This window comes from Furipterus horrens, unplaced genomic scaffold (genome assembly GCF_987537825.1).
Source record: "Furipterus horrens unplaced genomic scaffold, mFurHor1.1.pri manual_scaffold_4, whole genome shotgun sequence".
In the NCBI taxonomy this organism is placed as follows: domain Eukaryota; kingdom Metazoa; phylum Chordata; class Mammalia; order Chiroptera; family Furipteridae; genus Furipterus; species Furipterus horrens.
Genome location: NW_028327174.1, coordinates 123,539,651 through 123,556,728, shown reverse-complemented (window position 1 = coordinate 123,556,728; position 17,078 = coordinate 123,539,651). Strand labels below are relative to the sequence as shown.

The following is a 17,078-nucleotide window of genomic DNA, read 5'->3' as shown; positions in this document are numbered from 1 at the left end:
TATTAACCTCTTATCAGATAGATAGTTTGCAAATATTTTCTCCCATTCTGTAGGCTGCCTCTTCATTCTGTTGATTGTTTCTTTTGTGGTACAGAGGTTTTTAGTTTGATATAGTCTCACTTGTGCTTTCGGTGTCACATCCAAAAAATCACCTCAAGACCAATGTCAAGGAGCTCTTTCCCTATGTTTTCTTCTAGTTTTATGGTTTGGGGTCTTATATTGAAGTCTTTTATCCATTTTGAGTTAATTTGTTGTAAAGTAGGAGTCCAATTGTATTCTACATATGCATACCCAATCATTTATTTAAAAGATTACCTTTTCTCCACTGAGTATTATTGACTCCCCTCTCAAATATTAGTTGACTGCATATGCATGGATTTATTTCTGGGGTCTCTATTTTATTCTATTGATCTATGTGTCCAATATATGCCAGTAGCATGCTGTTTTGATTACTACAGCTTTGTAGCATAGTTTGAAATCATTTTAACAATATTAATTCTTCTATCCACAAACATGAGTTATCTTCCCATTTACCCATAACTTCTTCATTTTCTTTTATCAATGTCTTATAGTTTTTAGTGTACAGATCTTTTATCTCCTTGATTAAATTTATTCCTAAGTATTTTATTGTTCACTTGGTATTATTAAAACATATAGTAAGATTTACTGAACACTGCTTTCATGTCACACATTTTAGAGCGACAACATGAGATAGGCACTGTTATCATTATTTCCATATAAAAGATAAAGAAACCACGGTTTGAGAGACAGAAAATTGTTCAAGGTCATAAAACTTGTAATTAGCGGAGTGAAGATTCAGACCTATGGTATTTGATTTCAGAACCCAATCTCTCAACTGTTTTGTACAACTTTCTTTTAATATTTTTATGGTTTGTTCTTTCTAGACAAACTACTAAATAATATATACTAAATTGCACAAAACATTTTTAAACAGTGGAGGTTCACGAAGATTTTAAATTTAATAATATTTGCTTTAGATCAAAAAGTCAAATGTTTTATCAGTTTCCCAACTTGCAGTTCAGTATCATATTTTTCTTGAATATCTATCTTTTTAAAGTAATGATCAACAGGATATCCTAAGACTAGAGAGTTTTTGATAGGATTGCCCTCATTTGGGACAACACTAGTTAGATTCAGTTTACTGCAACTTATAGAATCCTTATTTCATTGTCTGTGCTAGGAGGACCACACAAAAACTGTAAAGGAGAACTACTATATTTATAAAAGTCCTCCTAAGGTCAACTCAAATTTCCTTAAACAATTAATAGAATTCAATTGTAATTTTCCTACAAAGTTGTAAAATTAGGTTAGTTGTGTCACTGCAAATAGCATTCTACAAGAAACAAATCTATAATAACAAAAAGTTTTTAACCACTTTGGTCCTGTAGCTAGAGTTAAGGTACCAAAGAATATACTGAGCTGGCCCTGGCTGCTGTGGCTCAGTGGATTGAGTGTCGGCCTGCGAGCCAAGTGTCGCTGGTTCGATTCCCAGTCAGGGCACATGACTAGGTTGCACGTCAGGTCCCAGTTGGGGGCACGAGTGAGAGGCAACCACACAGTGATGTTTCTCTCCCTCTCTTTCTCCTTTCTCCTCTCTCTAAAAATAAAATAAACAAATAGATTATTTAAAAAAAAAAAAAAATAGAATATACTGAGCTGTAGACAGTAGACCATGTAAGAACTACAAAATTTGAACAGAAAACACACTGGGGAGAGAAACTCTTTTTTTGTAATTGAGAAAAAATTATACTAGGCGATGAAAGACAAATACCATATGATCTCGCCTATAAGTGGAAACTAATGAACAAAACAAAGAAACGAGCAGAACAGAACCAGTGACATGGAAATAAGGAACAGACTGACAGTAACCTGAGTGGAGGGGGGAGGGAATAACAGGGGGAAAGAAGGGGAAGGGTCTTGTCAAGAGGCAAGTATAAAGGACCGATGGACATGGAAAAACAAAGTGGGGACTGACTGGGAGCAGGGATAGGAAGGTGGGGCATGGGAGAACAACAGGGGAAAAATGGGACGACTGTATTTGAAACAATAAAATTTAAAAAAATTATATAAAAAGTACTTTGCTCTAAAATAAGAGAAATGAGTTTAATGTATATTAATAATACATCTGTTAGCTGACAGGTTAGTAAAGTTAGTAAGGAAAATGACTGAGCTTAATTGATGGTTTTTAAATTATGCATAAAGCAATTTTTTCATACCAAGTAAAAAGCAAAAAACTATATTCAAAAAATATCACAGGAGATAGACTTCCTCTTAAATACTTTTTTTTTCAGAAAAAAGAAACACAATTAGGAATTAATAATATATACAAATGCAGTTCTCACCCGGTCTTCCTTCTTAGGCAACTGATTCTTGATTAGAGTCTTTGTACGTCTGAGAAACCATCCAGTCATCTTTTTTGCAAGCCTTTGCATGGCCTTTCGGCCAGTAGCTAGTTCTCTTTTTGTCGCTGTGTGTCTCTGACCATGTTCTACCGGGTCAGAAAACTGCTTCTTGAAGTGGATCCTGCTACCCAAAAGTCCTGGCACAGCCCTTCATAAAGGCAATAAAAAAATATTAGGGCTTTATGAAATTATCTACAAGGAAAAACACTGGCTTCTTTTTGCTTCTAATAAACAGACTAAGTCACTTGTTTGTTAATGAGAGCAGTAACAAAAGGCAAGTACACATAACCTTTTTTCTCTATGACAGTTTTTCAGTAAATAACTATAAGATGATAATAAAATGGTAAATTAGTTCAGATATTTACTTCAAGGAACAAGAGAAAAGGCAGTTTTTCATGGGACTCTATTCTGTATACTATGTTTGGGATCAAACACTTCTGTTAACAAACAAACAATTGTGTTTTTTCCCCCACAGAAACTAATAATTAGCAAACAAGGTAACATTAAGTTAAAGATGTATTAAATAAAAAAATAAAGGGTTAGCACTCACCAGTCCATAACACACCACAGTTCCTTCATGTTGTTCTGAAGAATGGTTCCAGTGAGGCCGATGCGAACATTACATTTTAAAGCTTTCATAACTTCTGTTACTCTAGCCTTTGGATTCTTGATTCTATGAGCTTCATCCACAATGACAGCTGACCATTCCAAACTATTGAGTGAGAAAGAAAAGAAGGAAAGGCTGAGAAAATGTCCTTTATTAGCCTATATAATTTTTAGAAAGTACTTTCTGTACCAAAATTTGAAAGGTTTTTTTCCTCTTAACTCTCTGATGATTCCTTAGCATTTTCACCAAGTTAGTTAAATGGTCAGTTTGAACAACCCATGAAAAGAAATGTACATGGAGACAAAAGGTTATAGAGATTCTGTATAATGATGGTGAAATTAAAAACAAACACTCATTTAAACATTACTAAGATGACAAAAAATTAAATAAATAAATAAATATGAAATATAGGAAGCAATACTATGTTAAATCTAAATGAAAATATCAATATAAACTCATGATTTTAAAAGTTGTATAACATTATAGCTCTATCTGCTAAACAGTTTTAGAATCTATTGTTACCACAGTAGCAATAAACACTGATAGCAGTTGACCCACTGAAAGGAACAAAAGCCCATGGGGAAATGGTTGATTTCAAGTGTGCAGCACAGATGTCCAAAGATAAATGGGGGCATGTCCAAAGGACACAGGTTCCAGGCTAACTGGAAATTCTGAGTATCAGTAAGAATACTATGACTGAGTGGCCCTGGCTGGTTTAGCTCAGTGGATTGAGCGTCGGCCTGCGAGCTAAGTGTCGCTGGTTCGATCTTCCAGTCAGGGTACATCAGAGAAGGAAAACTCTGACTCCAAAAAACCTCCGCTGCCTTGCGGCATACCTCTTCAGGGGAAAGGCTAAGGGAGTAAACCCCGACAGAAAATCCGGAGCCGGAGTCCCTAAGGCGGTTTGACGTTGTAGTCAACACCGGCAACTCCTGCGGCGCACCTGAACCCAAGCTGTATCGACTCCGTCTTTCCCTTGGACCCTTCAGCTGCGAAGAGAGGTGGGGTCTGCTGCATGGGCAACAGCAGACCCTCCATATTACCCTGCCCAGGCTCTGTAGCTTCAGCGTCATCGCATGATGTCGATTCAACACGGGAGGAGACAGATACCATGTCACTCCCGAGTCGGACTGCACAGCCATTCTCGGCGGTGCAGATAGACTCTTAAGAAGCTACACCATCGTCTCTTGAGACGGACGGCTGCCGACGACGACGACTATGACTGAGTGTAAAACATTGAATAAATTAAAAACCCAGGAAGTTCTATGAAAGAAAGATAATTTAGACCCTTACCTCTGAGGAGAACCAAAATGTTGCAGCCCCAAAGTATGCCTTTGAGGTATTGATTTTGAACTGTTTATTAAGAAACAAAAGGAGGATCCAAGATGGTGGAGACTACACTAAACTCCTCCCAGGACCAGTCTGGACTTACAACTTAATTGTGGAGAAATGATCTGGAATAACCAACTGAACACTAGCTGGAGAGAAGTCTTATAACCATGGAGAGACAGAAAAGGCCGCTTCATCACAATGTGATTGGTAGAAAGTGCGGAGACGCAAAAGGGCTGACTGGGCTCCCACGGGTGGCAGCTGAAGGGACTGAGAAACAGATCAGCAGCCAGAGGTTCCCCCTGAGAAGCGCAGGGTCTATACCCCCAGCTGGACTTCCCAGCCTACAGCAACAAAGCGGAAAGTAAATTCGCATCCAGCTGTGAAAAGCGAAAAGTCAAAAGCCACAGGGTTTCTTGCTGGCTTGAAAGAAAGAGCTGGAGAAAAAGAGCTCTTAAGCAGATCACGTACAAAAATATTTTGGCACTCACTTACCCTGGGCTCAAGGAGAGGGAGGGCAGAGAGGACTAGAGATGCTTGTGGAGAATTTGGGGTGGTGGCTTTGAGAGAACTAAGAGGGCAGCTGAACAGAGTTCCCAGTGCTGACTCATTCCCCATACTGCAGGCAGACCACTTGACTCCAAGTGGCGTCAGCCTGAGGGGAAGCAAAAGTCCTGCCTACAGAAATTAATTTGCCCCACCATAGGTCCTTAAGTCTGATGGCTGATCACAGATTGAACAGATTAACAACTAAAGGAGACAGACACAGGCAGTAGATCTCAGGTAATCTCCAACACGCTGTGTAAGCCCAGACTGGTACACGATCTGACACCAGCAGGGGCAGATCCAGGAAGTGCAGATCAATCTAAGCAGCAGCAACAAACAAGAAGAGTCACAAAAATGGGGAGACAGAGAAACAACCCCCCATCGAAAGGAAAGGAAGAATCCCCAGAAAGAGTGCTAAATGAAACAGAGGGAAGCAAACTATCAGATATGGAATTCAAAAGATGGATTATATAGAAGCTCAATGAGATCAGCGAGCTCAAAGAAAACTATAAAAAACTCCAGGGAATCTACAAGGAACTCCAGGGAAACTACAAGGAACTTACTGAGAATTACACCAGCATGAAAAAGGATATAGAAGCTATCAATAAGAGCCAGGAGGAAATGAAGAATACGATCTCTGAATTGAAGAAAACAGTAGAAGGAATTAAAAGCAGGCTAGAAGAAGCAGAAGATCGGATCAGCAAGCGGGAGGACAACATAAACAAAAACTCTGAGACAGTGCAACAAAAAGAAAAAAGACTGAAAAAGAAAGAAGAGGTTCTAAGACAGCTGTAGGACAACATGAAATGTTATAATATCTGTATCATAGGAATTCCAGAAGGAGAAGATAAGCAAGGGATAGAAAACCTGTTTGAAAAACTAATGACAGAAAACTTCCCTAACATGATGAGAGAAAGAGTCACGTAAGTCCAGGAAGCACAGAGGGTCCCAGTGAAGATGAACCCCAACAGGCCCACTTCAAGACATCATAATTAAAATGGCAACATTCAAAGAAAAAGAGAGAATCATAAAAGCAGCAAGAGAGAAACAACTAATAACATACAAGGGAGCTCCAATAAGGCTATCATCAGATTTCTCAGCAGAAACACTACAAGCCAGAAGGGAATGGCAAAAAATATTCCAAGCAATGAAAAACAAAGGTCTACTACCAAGAATACTCTACCCAGAAAGGCTCTCATTCAAAATAAAGGTGAAATAAGGAGTTTCCAAGACAAAAGAAGGCTAAAAGAATACATCTCCACCAAACCAGCATTGCAAGAGATGCTAAAGGGTCTGCATTAAGAAGATGAAGAAACTGAGAGAGACAGAGAGGAACACAAGTACAAAGGGGGAAAATGACAATGAATAAATACCTATCAATAATAACCTTAAATGTAAATGGACTAAATGCACCAATCAAGACATAGGGTATCTGATCGAATTAGAAAACATGACCCACATATATGCTGTCTACAAGAGACACACCTTAGAACAAAAGATCTACACAGACTGAAAGTGAAGGGATGGAAAAAAGTATTTCAAGCAAATGGACATGAAAAAAAGCTGAGGTAGGAATACTTATATCAGACAAAACAGATTTCACAGCAAAGGCCATAAAAAGAGACAAAGAGAGACATTTCATAAGACTTAAGGGAAAAATTCATCAAGAAGATATAACCCTTGTAAACATATATTCACCCAACATAGGAGCACACAAATATGTAAGGAAAATTTTGAAAGATTTTAGAAAGGATATAAACAGCAACACACTCATAGCAGGGGACTTTACACCCCACTGTCAAAAATGGACAGATCTTCAAAGCAAAGAAACACCAAAGAAAGATATTGAGGCATTGAACAACACTCTAGATAAAATAAACTTAACTGATATATATAGAACTTTTCACCCAAAAGAAGCAAAATATACATTCTTTTCAAGTGCACATGGAAGATTTTCAAAGTTAGACCACATGGTAGGACACAAAACAAGCCTCAACAAATTCAAGAAAATTGAAATTATGTCAAGATCTTCTCAGACCACTATGGCTTAAAATTGGAAATCAACATCAAGGAAAAAAACAAAACATTCAAACTTATGGAGAATGAATAACATGCTATTAAATAATGAATGGGTTAACAATGACATCAAGGAAAAAATCAAAATGTTTCTGGAAACAAATGATAATGAACACACAACCACTCAAAACCTATGGGATACAGGGAAAGCAGTCCTGAGAGGAAAGTTCATAGCAATACAGGCCTACCTAAAAAAGGATAGAAGAAACTCTAATAAAAAATCTAACTCTACAGCTACAAGAACAAGATGAAGAACAACAAACAAAGCCCACAGAGAGTAGAAGGAAGGAAATCATCAAGATCAGAGAAGAATTAAATGACATAGAGACCAAATAAACAACTCAAAAGATCAACAAAAGTAGGAGCTGGTTCTTTGAAAAGATAAACAAAATTTACAAGCCTTTAACCAGACTCATCAAGGAAAAAGGAGAGAGGACCCAAATAAATAAAATCAGAAACAAAAGAGGAGAAATCACAACCGATACCACAGAAATACAAAGAATTGTAAAAAATTATTATGAACAACTGTATCACAAGAAATTTGATAACGTAGATGAAATGGACAAATTTCTGGAAACATATAATCTTCCAAAACTGAATCAAGAAGAATCAGAAAGCCTGAATAGACTGATAACATTTGGTGAAATTGAAGCAGTGATCAAAAAACTCCCAGCAAACAAAAGCCCTGGACCGGATGGCTTCATAAGTCAATTTTACAAAACATTTAGTGAAGAACTAACTCCTATACTTCTCAGACTATTCCAAAAATACAAAAAGAGGGAAGACTCCCAAACTCGTTCTATGAAGCCAGTATTACCCTATCCCAAAACCAGATGAAGACACAATAAAGAAAGAAAACTACAGTCCAATATTGCTGATGAACATAGATGCTAAAATCCTCAACAAAATATTGGCAAACCAGGTCCAGCAACACATTAAAAAGGTCAAACATCATGATAAAGTGAGATTCATCTCAGGGTTGCAAGGATGGTTTAATATTCGCAAGTCAATAAATGTAATACACCACATAAACAAAATGAAAGACAAAAACCACATGATCCTATCAATAGATACAGAAAAGGCACTTGATAAAGTACAACATCCATTTATGATAAAAACTCTCAGTAAACAGGAATAGAAGGAGCATTCCTCACCATAATAAAGGCCTTACATGAGAAACCTGAAGCCAACATCATATTCAATGGGCAAAAACTAAAAGCATTCCCCCTGAGATCAGGAACAAGACAAGGATGTCCACTCTCTCCACTCCTATTCAACATAGTATTGGAAGTTCTAGCCATATCGACCAGAGAAGAAAGAGAAATAAAAGGCATCCAAATTGGAAAAGAGGAAGAAAAACTGTCATTATTTGCAGATGACATGATAGTGTGCATAGAAAACCCCATAGACTCCACGAAAAACCTACTCGACCTAATAAGTGAATTTGGCAAAATAGCAGGGTACAAAGCCAATATTCAGAAATCGAAGGCATTTTTGTATAGCAACAATAAAATCTCAGAGACAGAAACTAGGAAAAATATCCCATTTACTATTAGCAACAAGAAAAATAAAGTACCTAGGAATAAACTACCAAGGAGGTAATAGACATGTACTCAGAAAACTACATAACACTGAAGAAAGAAATTAAGGAAGATACAAATAAATGGAAGCATATACCATGTTCATGGATGGGAAGAATGAACATCATTAAAGTTTCCATACTACCCAAAGCAGTTTATAGATTCAATGCAATCCCTATTAAAATACCAATGACGTATTTCACAGACCTAGAACAAATACGTCAAAAATTTATATGGAACCAAAAAAGACCCCGAATAGCCACAGCAATTTTGAAGAAGAAGAACACAGTAGGAGGAATCACAATACCTAATATCAAACTATACTACAAAACCACGGTAATCAAAACAATCTGGCACTGGCATAAGAACAGACATATAGATCAATGAACAGACTAGAGAGCCCAGAAATAAACCCAGGTCCATATGGTCAATTAATATTTGACAAAGGGGGAAGGAACATAAAATGGAGTGAGAAGAGCCTCTTCAACAAACGGTGTTCGGAGAACTGGACAGGGACACGCAAAAAAATGAAACTAGACCACCAACTTACACCATACACCAGAATAAACTCAAGATGGATCAAAGACTTAAATGTAAACCATGGCATCATAAAAGTCCTAGAGAAAAACATAGGAAGGAAAATTTCAGATATCCCACGTAGCAATATCTTCACAGATACATCTCCTAAGGCAAGAGAAATAAAGGAAAAATAAACAAATGGGACTACATCAAACTAAAAAGTTTCTGCTCATCAAAAGAAAACATCAGCAAGATGAAAAGGGCACCAACCATATGGGAAAATATATTTGCCAATGATACCTCAGACAAGGGTTTGATCTCCAAAATATATCAAGAACTTACATGACTTAACACCAAAAAAAACAGACAACCCAATTAAAAAATGGGCAAAGGACCTGAACAAACACTTCTCCAAAGAGGACATACAGAGCATCCACAGGCATATGAAAGAATGCTCAATGTTACTAGCCATCAGATAGATGCAAATAAAAACCATAATGAGATACCACCTCACACCAGTCAGAATGGCCATCATCAACAAATCAACAAACAACATGTGCTGGTGAGGATGCAGAGAAAAGGAAACCCTAGTGCACTGCTGGTGGGAAGGCAGACTAGTGCAGCCACTATGAAAAACACTATGGAATTTCCTCAAAAAACTAAAAATGGAACTGCCTTTTAAACCAGCAATTCCACTGCTAGGATTATATTCTAAGAATCCTGGAACACCAGTTCAAAAGAACCCATGCACCCCTATGCTCATAGCAGCACTGTTTACAGTAGCTAAGTGCTGGAAACAACCTAAATGCCCATGTGTACAGCAGTGGATCAAAAAACTGTGGTACATTTACCCAATGGAGTACTATGTAGCAGAAAGAAAGAAGGAACTTCTACCATTTGCAACAACATGGATAGAACTAGAGAGAATTATGCTTAGAGAAATAAGCCAGGCAAAGAAAGAAAAATACCTTATGCTATCACCTATTAGGAGACTAATAAACAACACAAACAAATAAGCAAAACTGAACCAGAGGTATGTAAACAAGGAGCAAACTAACACTGACAAGGGAGGAGGGGAGAGGGAGAGAAAGGAGTAAGAAGGGGAAGGATCTAGTCAAAGAATATGTATAAATGACCCATGGACATGGAAAACTGGGTAGGAACTGACTGTGGGAGGAGGGGTGGGCAGGGTGCAGGGAAAAAATGGGGAAAAAAGGGGGACAACTGTAATAGAAAAACAAACAAACAAATAAAAATTTTTAGTGGGGGAAAAAATATGAAAGCAAAATAAATTAATAAATGAGTCAGCAATCTCCACCCCCCCCCAAAGAAACCTCACATGTAGGACAGTGAATAGAAGTAAAAGTAAAGTATTGAAATGCAATTTCAGTGAATATTAGAAGGACAAGAATTTTCCTTCACACTGTATATTTTTCTCCCTACCTGATCCCTCCAGAATTTGGCATGCTAAAGAAGTAAGCAATGACATAAGGTTCTTTGCAGAAAAGTAGTAAGAGCAATTGTTAATAGAGGTTTTTTTGACAAAGACTTTGACTGGAATGTCATGCCTAAAGGAGACATGCTTGGACTCTGGTTGTTACCAAAAAGCCCTGAGGAACTGGGACTGACTTTCAAAGGTAATAAAAGCCCACGAGTTAAAAGGCCTGGTACCTTGGTTGGTTGTGCGGTCCATAGCAATCTTTCCAGGGAAGGAACGAAGGTTGTTTTCCTGAAAGATGGCTAGAAGGGACCTTAAAGCACAATTGAAAACCCAAAGGACTTGGAAAAGACACGTGTTTACAGTCAAGGCGGAATGGCAAGTATGTGGCTCAACTCCTGTGCCCTGAAGGGCAGACTGAAGGTCACCCTAAAGGTTCCTTGTGCAAGTTCCAGCAAAGCAAAACTAAAGATCATAAGTGATCATTTGCTGCTCTTATTGTGTTTATGCAAACGAACAAGATAAATTAAAACTGGACTTAATACAGTCCCTTTAATGACAAGGAGGGTAATCTTAAGGAGAATAATCATGATTCAAGGAAAATCACAATGCTCAGTGGTAGACTATTAAGTAGTGCAGCTAAATGTCTTTAAAGTTCCTTTTCATTTAAAGTTTGTTTTCATTTGAACATTAAACTAAGTCTGTGATATCATCAAAGACACTTAATTTACAGGCAAGAAGAATGTCAGATGCCTTGCGGGTTTGTGGGTTATGTTGTATAAATTAACATATGTGTTCTGTTTTCATAGGGCATAAGCCTATGATCTCATTACCTAAGTGATTGTCCATATGTATAGGCCTCACTTAATCCTGTCTGCGTTGCTGCCTCCTGAGACTCAATGGTTTGGCTGAACTAAATGGCTGGGTTGGTGAAGAATGGGGTGGTCTGTGGGCTTCCCTTTAAAACTGGTTTCTCTTTTCTATCCTAATGGCTTGGACAGAAAGGGCCCAGAGGTCTGAGAGGGGTGAAACCTAAAATATTCTCTCAGCGCAAACTAAGTATAGTGGGCAAAAGGGTTTTGGATAGGTGTTATGTGCCTGGCGCACTTTCCTCCAAAGAGCCTTTTTTCCCCCACTGATATGGACATTGAAAAATTAATCCCTGCCTTTTGTCATCTAGTGGTTATGGATTGAATAATGCCTTTTAACCCTGTGGCCAAATCTGTTGTCCCCAGAATACAACAAGGATGCTAGCCTGTTAAACCAAGCACACCATGGTCTAGGGACGGCCAACTGACCTGGAGTCTGCACGATCCTTCCCCATGTGGGAAGGCCACGCTCCCCTCCACACCCCCATTCTTATTAGGGATTTCTGGACCAAAGGGTAGGTAGGACGACGACCATGTCCAGCTTGAAGCAGCTAGAGGAGCACGAGACCTTCACCCATTGTCCTTCATAAGATTATAAAGGGTCTTACGTCTAGGGGTGGGGGATTGTTATTTTTTATTGTTATAAAAAATTCATTATTTTTTTTAAAGAAGAATATTGGAAGGGTGAAGCCAAGGAACTTGTATGCACGACCCATAGACATGAACTAAGGAGGGTTGGATTGCTGGGGGAAGGAGGGTACTGCGTGGAGGGGAGCAAAGGGGGAAAAAATTGGAACTACTGTAACAACATCATCAATAAAATATACAAATCAAATAAATTTAAAGAGGAAAAAAAAAGAAACAAAAGCAATTCAGATAGAAAAACCTACTTCAGAAGGGAACCTTATCATACTCATCTTAGTGTAAACACCTTAGCGCAACTGAATCAAGTATGACAAACAGGGAGGGTCCAACGAAACTCTGTTTGCCGAATTTCCCTTTGTGTCCCATTATTTCTGGGTGGCTCAACAAAAATTTGTTTACCATATTTTCTCTTTCTTGTCTACCTGTAAATAACTTACTTTCCCTTTGACATCCCAGACCGCTGCCCCCCTTCTCTGCGCAAAATGGCATATATCTCAACTGCCCAATGGGTCTTCAGGTCTCATATCTTATGGCATCTCCAAATGTACATCCATAATAAATTTGGGACATTTTCTCTTATTAATATGTCTCATGTCAATTTGATTATTAGCCCAGCTAGAAAAACATAGAAGGTGGGGGGTAAAGGTATTTTTGTACCCCCACATCTCACACCATATACAGAAATTAACTCAAAATAGATCATAGAACTAAATATAAGAGCTAAAACTATAAAACTTATAAAATGTAAGAAAAAATCTTGTGACTCTAGGTTAGACATAGATGTCTTAGATATGACACCCCAGAAAATTGATAAGTTGGATCTCACCAAGAAAAAGCTTTTGTTCCTGGTCGTAAAGATATCATTAACAAAATGACAAAACATGCTACAGACTGGGAGGAAATAGTTGCAAATCATAACCTGGTAAATAACTTGTATACAGAAAGTATAAAAAACTATTACAACTCAACACAAGCTAAGACAACCCAATTTAAAAGTTGAGCAGAGATTTTAATACATATTTCACCAGCAAAGATATTCAAATGGCAAATAAGCATATGAAGAGGATCTCAACATCAATAGTCACTGGATACCACTATAAAACCACTGGAATGGCTATGATAAAAAATGACTAACAATATCAAGTGTTGGCAAGGATATAGGGAAACTGGAACAGTGCTTTTCAATATATATATATATATATATATATATATATATATATATATATATATATATATATATATACACATGCATTTTTTGCTACTCTTCATTCACAACAGACTCACCTAATTAAAATCATTCATGAAAATGACTTAGTCTTGAGGAACCATATGCATAAAAGTTGCATACAAAATTTAGAACAAGTCTAACCATTCTTTAACAAGGCATTGTTTGGAGAGGTAATAGAGGAAACAGAATAAGAAACTATGGTAAGTCTGATGCAACTTTTTCCTTCTTAAAAAATAAGTTAATTATTATAGACTGCCAATATCAATAATACTGAATGAAGTGAAATCATGCCAAAGAATATTTAGAGCTTTTAAAAGATTACAATATAAAGGGATAAATACAATTGATGTAAGCAGAATAATAATGTAATCATTCCCATGCCATTACCTGTTAAGTTCATCCAGACATAAGCGTAGTGTTTCATAAGTTGTTAGAGCAATTTCACATTTTCTCTGCTTCACACGAACCAGTTCATTGTCTTTTTTGTTACCATGTAAAATAGTGACTCTGAAATATCCCCAGGTGTCCAATTCATCCCTCCAGTTGTAGAGGACAGAAAGAGGAGCAACTATTAAGAACATCTAAAAGAAGAAAAAAAAATCTGATATATTTTCTAAAAATGAAAACATCTCAAAGTGAAATCCAGAATATCAATAGCTTATTCTTTGATTTTTGACACTTCAGTTAATAATAACAAATACAACTGAGAAACTGGATATATCTGGAGGTAGAAGACCATTAAAAAAAAAACAACCTTTATTAGGACAAAATAGATACTTAACCTTGTCCAAAGTAAGTTATTTTTTATTTCTCCCCCAAAAAGGAGTTGATAAGAGGGAAGTAGTTTTACAAAACAGAGGAAAGGTATAAATCAGGATCCCAATTACAACTTCAAGGGTCAAGTGGGTAATATAAATATGCAAAGCAGTCCAGGTATTTTTCTCAAAATATATGGTCTTCTAGAGCTCTCTATCCTTTTCATTTCCCTAGTCCAGGGGTCCTAACCTCTGGGCTGCAGACAAGTACCGGTCCGGGCCTGTTAGGAACCAGGCCACACAGCAGGAGGTGAGCTTGAATGCAATGCAGTAGAATCATCCCAAAACCATCCCACCCCCCACAATTTTTCTGTGGAAAAATCGTCTTCCAGGTAACTGGTCTCTGGTGCCAAAAAGGTTGGGGACTGCTGCCCTAGTCCATTTCCTTTCCCTCTTTCTCAGTTACTGTCAGTTGAAGACCTAAAAAACCAAAGGAATTAGAAGAAAACCTAGGAGCTTCCAGTAAATATGGCTGAGTAGGTAAATGCTGTGCTTCCCTCCTTCCATAACCACATCAAAATTACAACTAAACTACAGAGATCTTCATCGAAAACCACCTGAAGTCTAGTTGAACAGAAATCCTGTAACTAAGGATATACTGAGCCACGCTGGGACTGGTAGGAAAGGCAGAGATGCTGAATGGATTGGTTACACACCCATATGTGTGGGTTATAAATCAGGACAATCTGCGTTGAAGAGGTCCCCCCTGAGGAGTGAGGGGTCCCCACCCCACACAAGGCTCCCCAGTCCAGGGTTCCAGTTCCTTGAAAAGAAGTCTCTGTAACTTCCAGCTGTGAAAACCAGCAAAGATTATGGCTGAGTGAGACGGAGGGCTGTTGGAACCTGAAGCCTCAGGCCTTTTTCTTAAAGGGCATGCACACTCACTCTAAGCTCCAGTGCTGGGGAAGCATTTTGAAAGGCACCAGGGACATATGGGGAGGAACTTAATTGTCTGGCTTCAGGATGTGGGTTGGAGAAGCAGCTTTCTCCCTGACGGAGGCTATTGTTCCTTTGTTGAGCACTGTATGCACCCAGCCATCTATGAGTCTCCATCAACCTAGCTAACACCATTTGCCCCATATTAGTAATTCCCTGAGACTCCACCCCACCCAACTTTCAGACCTACCCAAGCTGATTCCAGTGGCTTTTCCATTCAACCTTTCTTGGCTCATGTTGCAAATTTTTCTGAAATCTCTCAAAGATTCACAAACCCCAAATAAGCAGCACATGGCCTCAGTGTGCCAAGTACCTCTTGCTAAGCAGTACCAAGCAGCAGCCGGACTCAGTACACAGCTTAGCCTCTCCCAGGCAGCTCCAAGTCGGGCACAAGTGTCAACAATCTTCAGATAACAGTATAGCTTGTACCAAGTGGTCCTGGGCAGGGCACAGGCTGTGGATGACCTTGGACTGCACCAGAGCCTCCCACAAGAGGCTCCAAAACCAACATACCCGGTGGTCAGCTTTAGACCACACCAGAGCACCACCAACTATCTCCACAAACAACACGTCGAACGGGTAGACTCAGCAGGTGTCAGAGACCCACTAAAGTGAATCCTGCTCTATAGGTTCAGCACTTGCACAATAGCTTCCCCAATGTAGTCATGGCCAGTCTTCACAACCAATAAGCCTGAGGGTCATTCCTTCCCATTGATGTGACAACAGCAATCAAGGCTCAACTAAGATAAGACGGCATACACAACCCACACAAGGCACAGCTCTGCTGCACTTGGCTCAGGTGACTAGGGAGACTGTGTCACTGGGCCCCACAGGACAACTACTATTATACATAAGACCACTCTACCAAAACTGGGAGATGTGGCAGCTCTACCTAATACATAGAAACAAACAAAAAGAGGTAGCTAAATTGAGGAGACAGAAACATAGCCCAAATTAACAGAACAAAATTCTATAGAAAGAACTAAACAAAATGGAGAAGAGCTTTCTACCAGATGCAGGGTTGAAAACACTGGTTATAAGGATGCTCCATGAACTCAGTGAGAACTTTAACAAAAAGAAAGAAAACATAAAAAAGAACCAGTCAAAAATGAATAATACAATAACTGAAATGAAGAATATATTATAGAGAATTAACAGATTAAACAGATTAGATGAAGCAGATGAGTGAATCAGCAATTTGGAAAATAAGGTCTAGAAAACACCCAATCAGAACAGCAAAAAGAAAAAAAGAATCTAACAAAATGAGGATAGTTTAAGGGGCCCCTGGAACAACATCAAGTATACCAACATGCATGTAACAAGGGTACTTAAAAGGAGAAGAGAGAGAGAGCAAGGAATTGAAAACCTGTTTGAAAAAATAATAATGGAAAATTTCCCTAACCTGGTGAAGAAAACAGACATGCAAGTCCAGGAAGCAAAGAGTCCCAAATAAGATGAAACCAAAGAGGCCCATTCCAAGACACATAGTTAAAATGCAAAAGGTTAAAGACCAAGAGACTGTTAAAAGCAGCAGAGAAAAGTACTTACCTAAAAAGGAGCTCCCATAAGACTGTCAGCTGATTTCTCAACAGAAACTTTGAAGGCTAAAAGGGACTGGCACAAAATAGTCAAAGTGATGAAAAGCAAGGACCCACAACCAAGATTACTCTCCTAGCAAGGCTATCATTTAGAATCAAATGACAGATAAAAAGCTTCCCAGGCAATAAAAAGCTAAAGTAGTTCATTACCACCAAACCAGTAATTCAGCCAAGGAGATAAAAGACCTGTACTCAGAAAACTACAGAACACTAAAGAAAGAAATTAAGGAAGACTCAAATCAGTAATTCAAGAAATGTTAAAGTGACTTCTTAGAGAAAAAAAAGAAGAAAAAATTAAAAATATGAATACTAAAATGGCAATAACTACATATCTCTCAATTACTTTAAAGTTAAATGGATTAAATGCTCCAGTCAAAAGACACAGAGTGGCTGAATGGATAAGAGAACAAAATCCTAACACATGCTGCCTACAAGAGACTCACTTCAACTGTAATTTAAAAAATAAAAA

At 38.2% G+C, this 17,078-nt stretch overlaps 1 protein-coding gene across 1 annotated transcript in view; it reads right to left on the bottom strand.

The window, feature by feature from the left end:
• Nucleotides 1-17,078, bottom strand: part of ERCC6L2 (ERCC excision repair 6 like 2) — a 175,853-nt gene that overhangs the window by 113,181 nt on the left and 45,594 nt on the right. The window contains exons 4-6 of the mRNA XM_090274034.1: nt 13,648-13,841; nt 2,974-3,135; nt 2,364-2,571 (exon numbers count right to left, since the gene is read on the bottom strand). Of these exons, the coding sequence (XP_090130160.1) occupies nt 2,364-2,571; nt 2,974-3,135; nt 13,648-13,841 (564 nt within the window). The remainder of the gene's footprint in view (nt 1-2,363; nt 2,572-2,973; nt 3,136-13,647; nt 13,842-17,078) is intronic.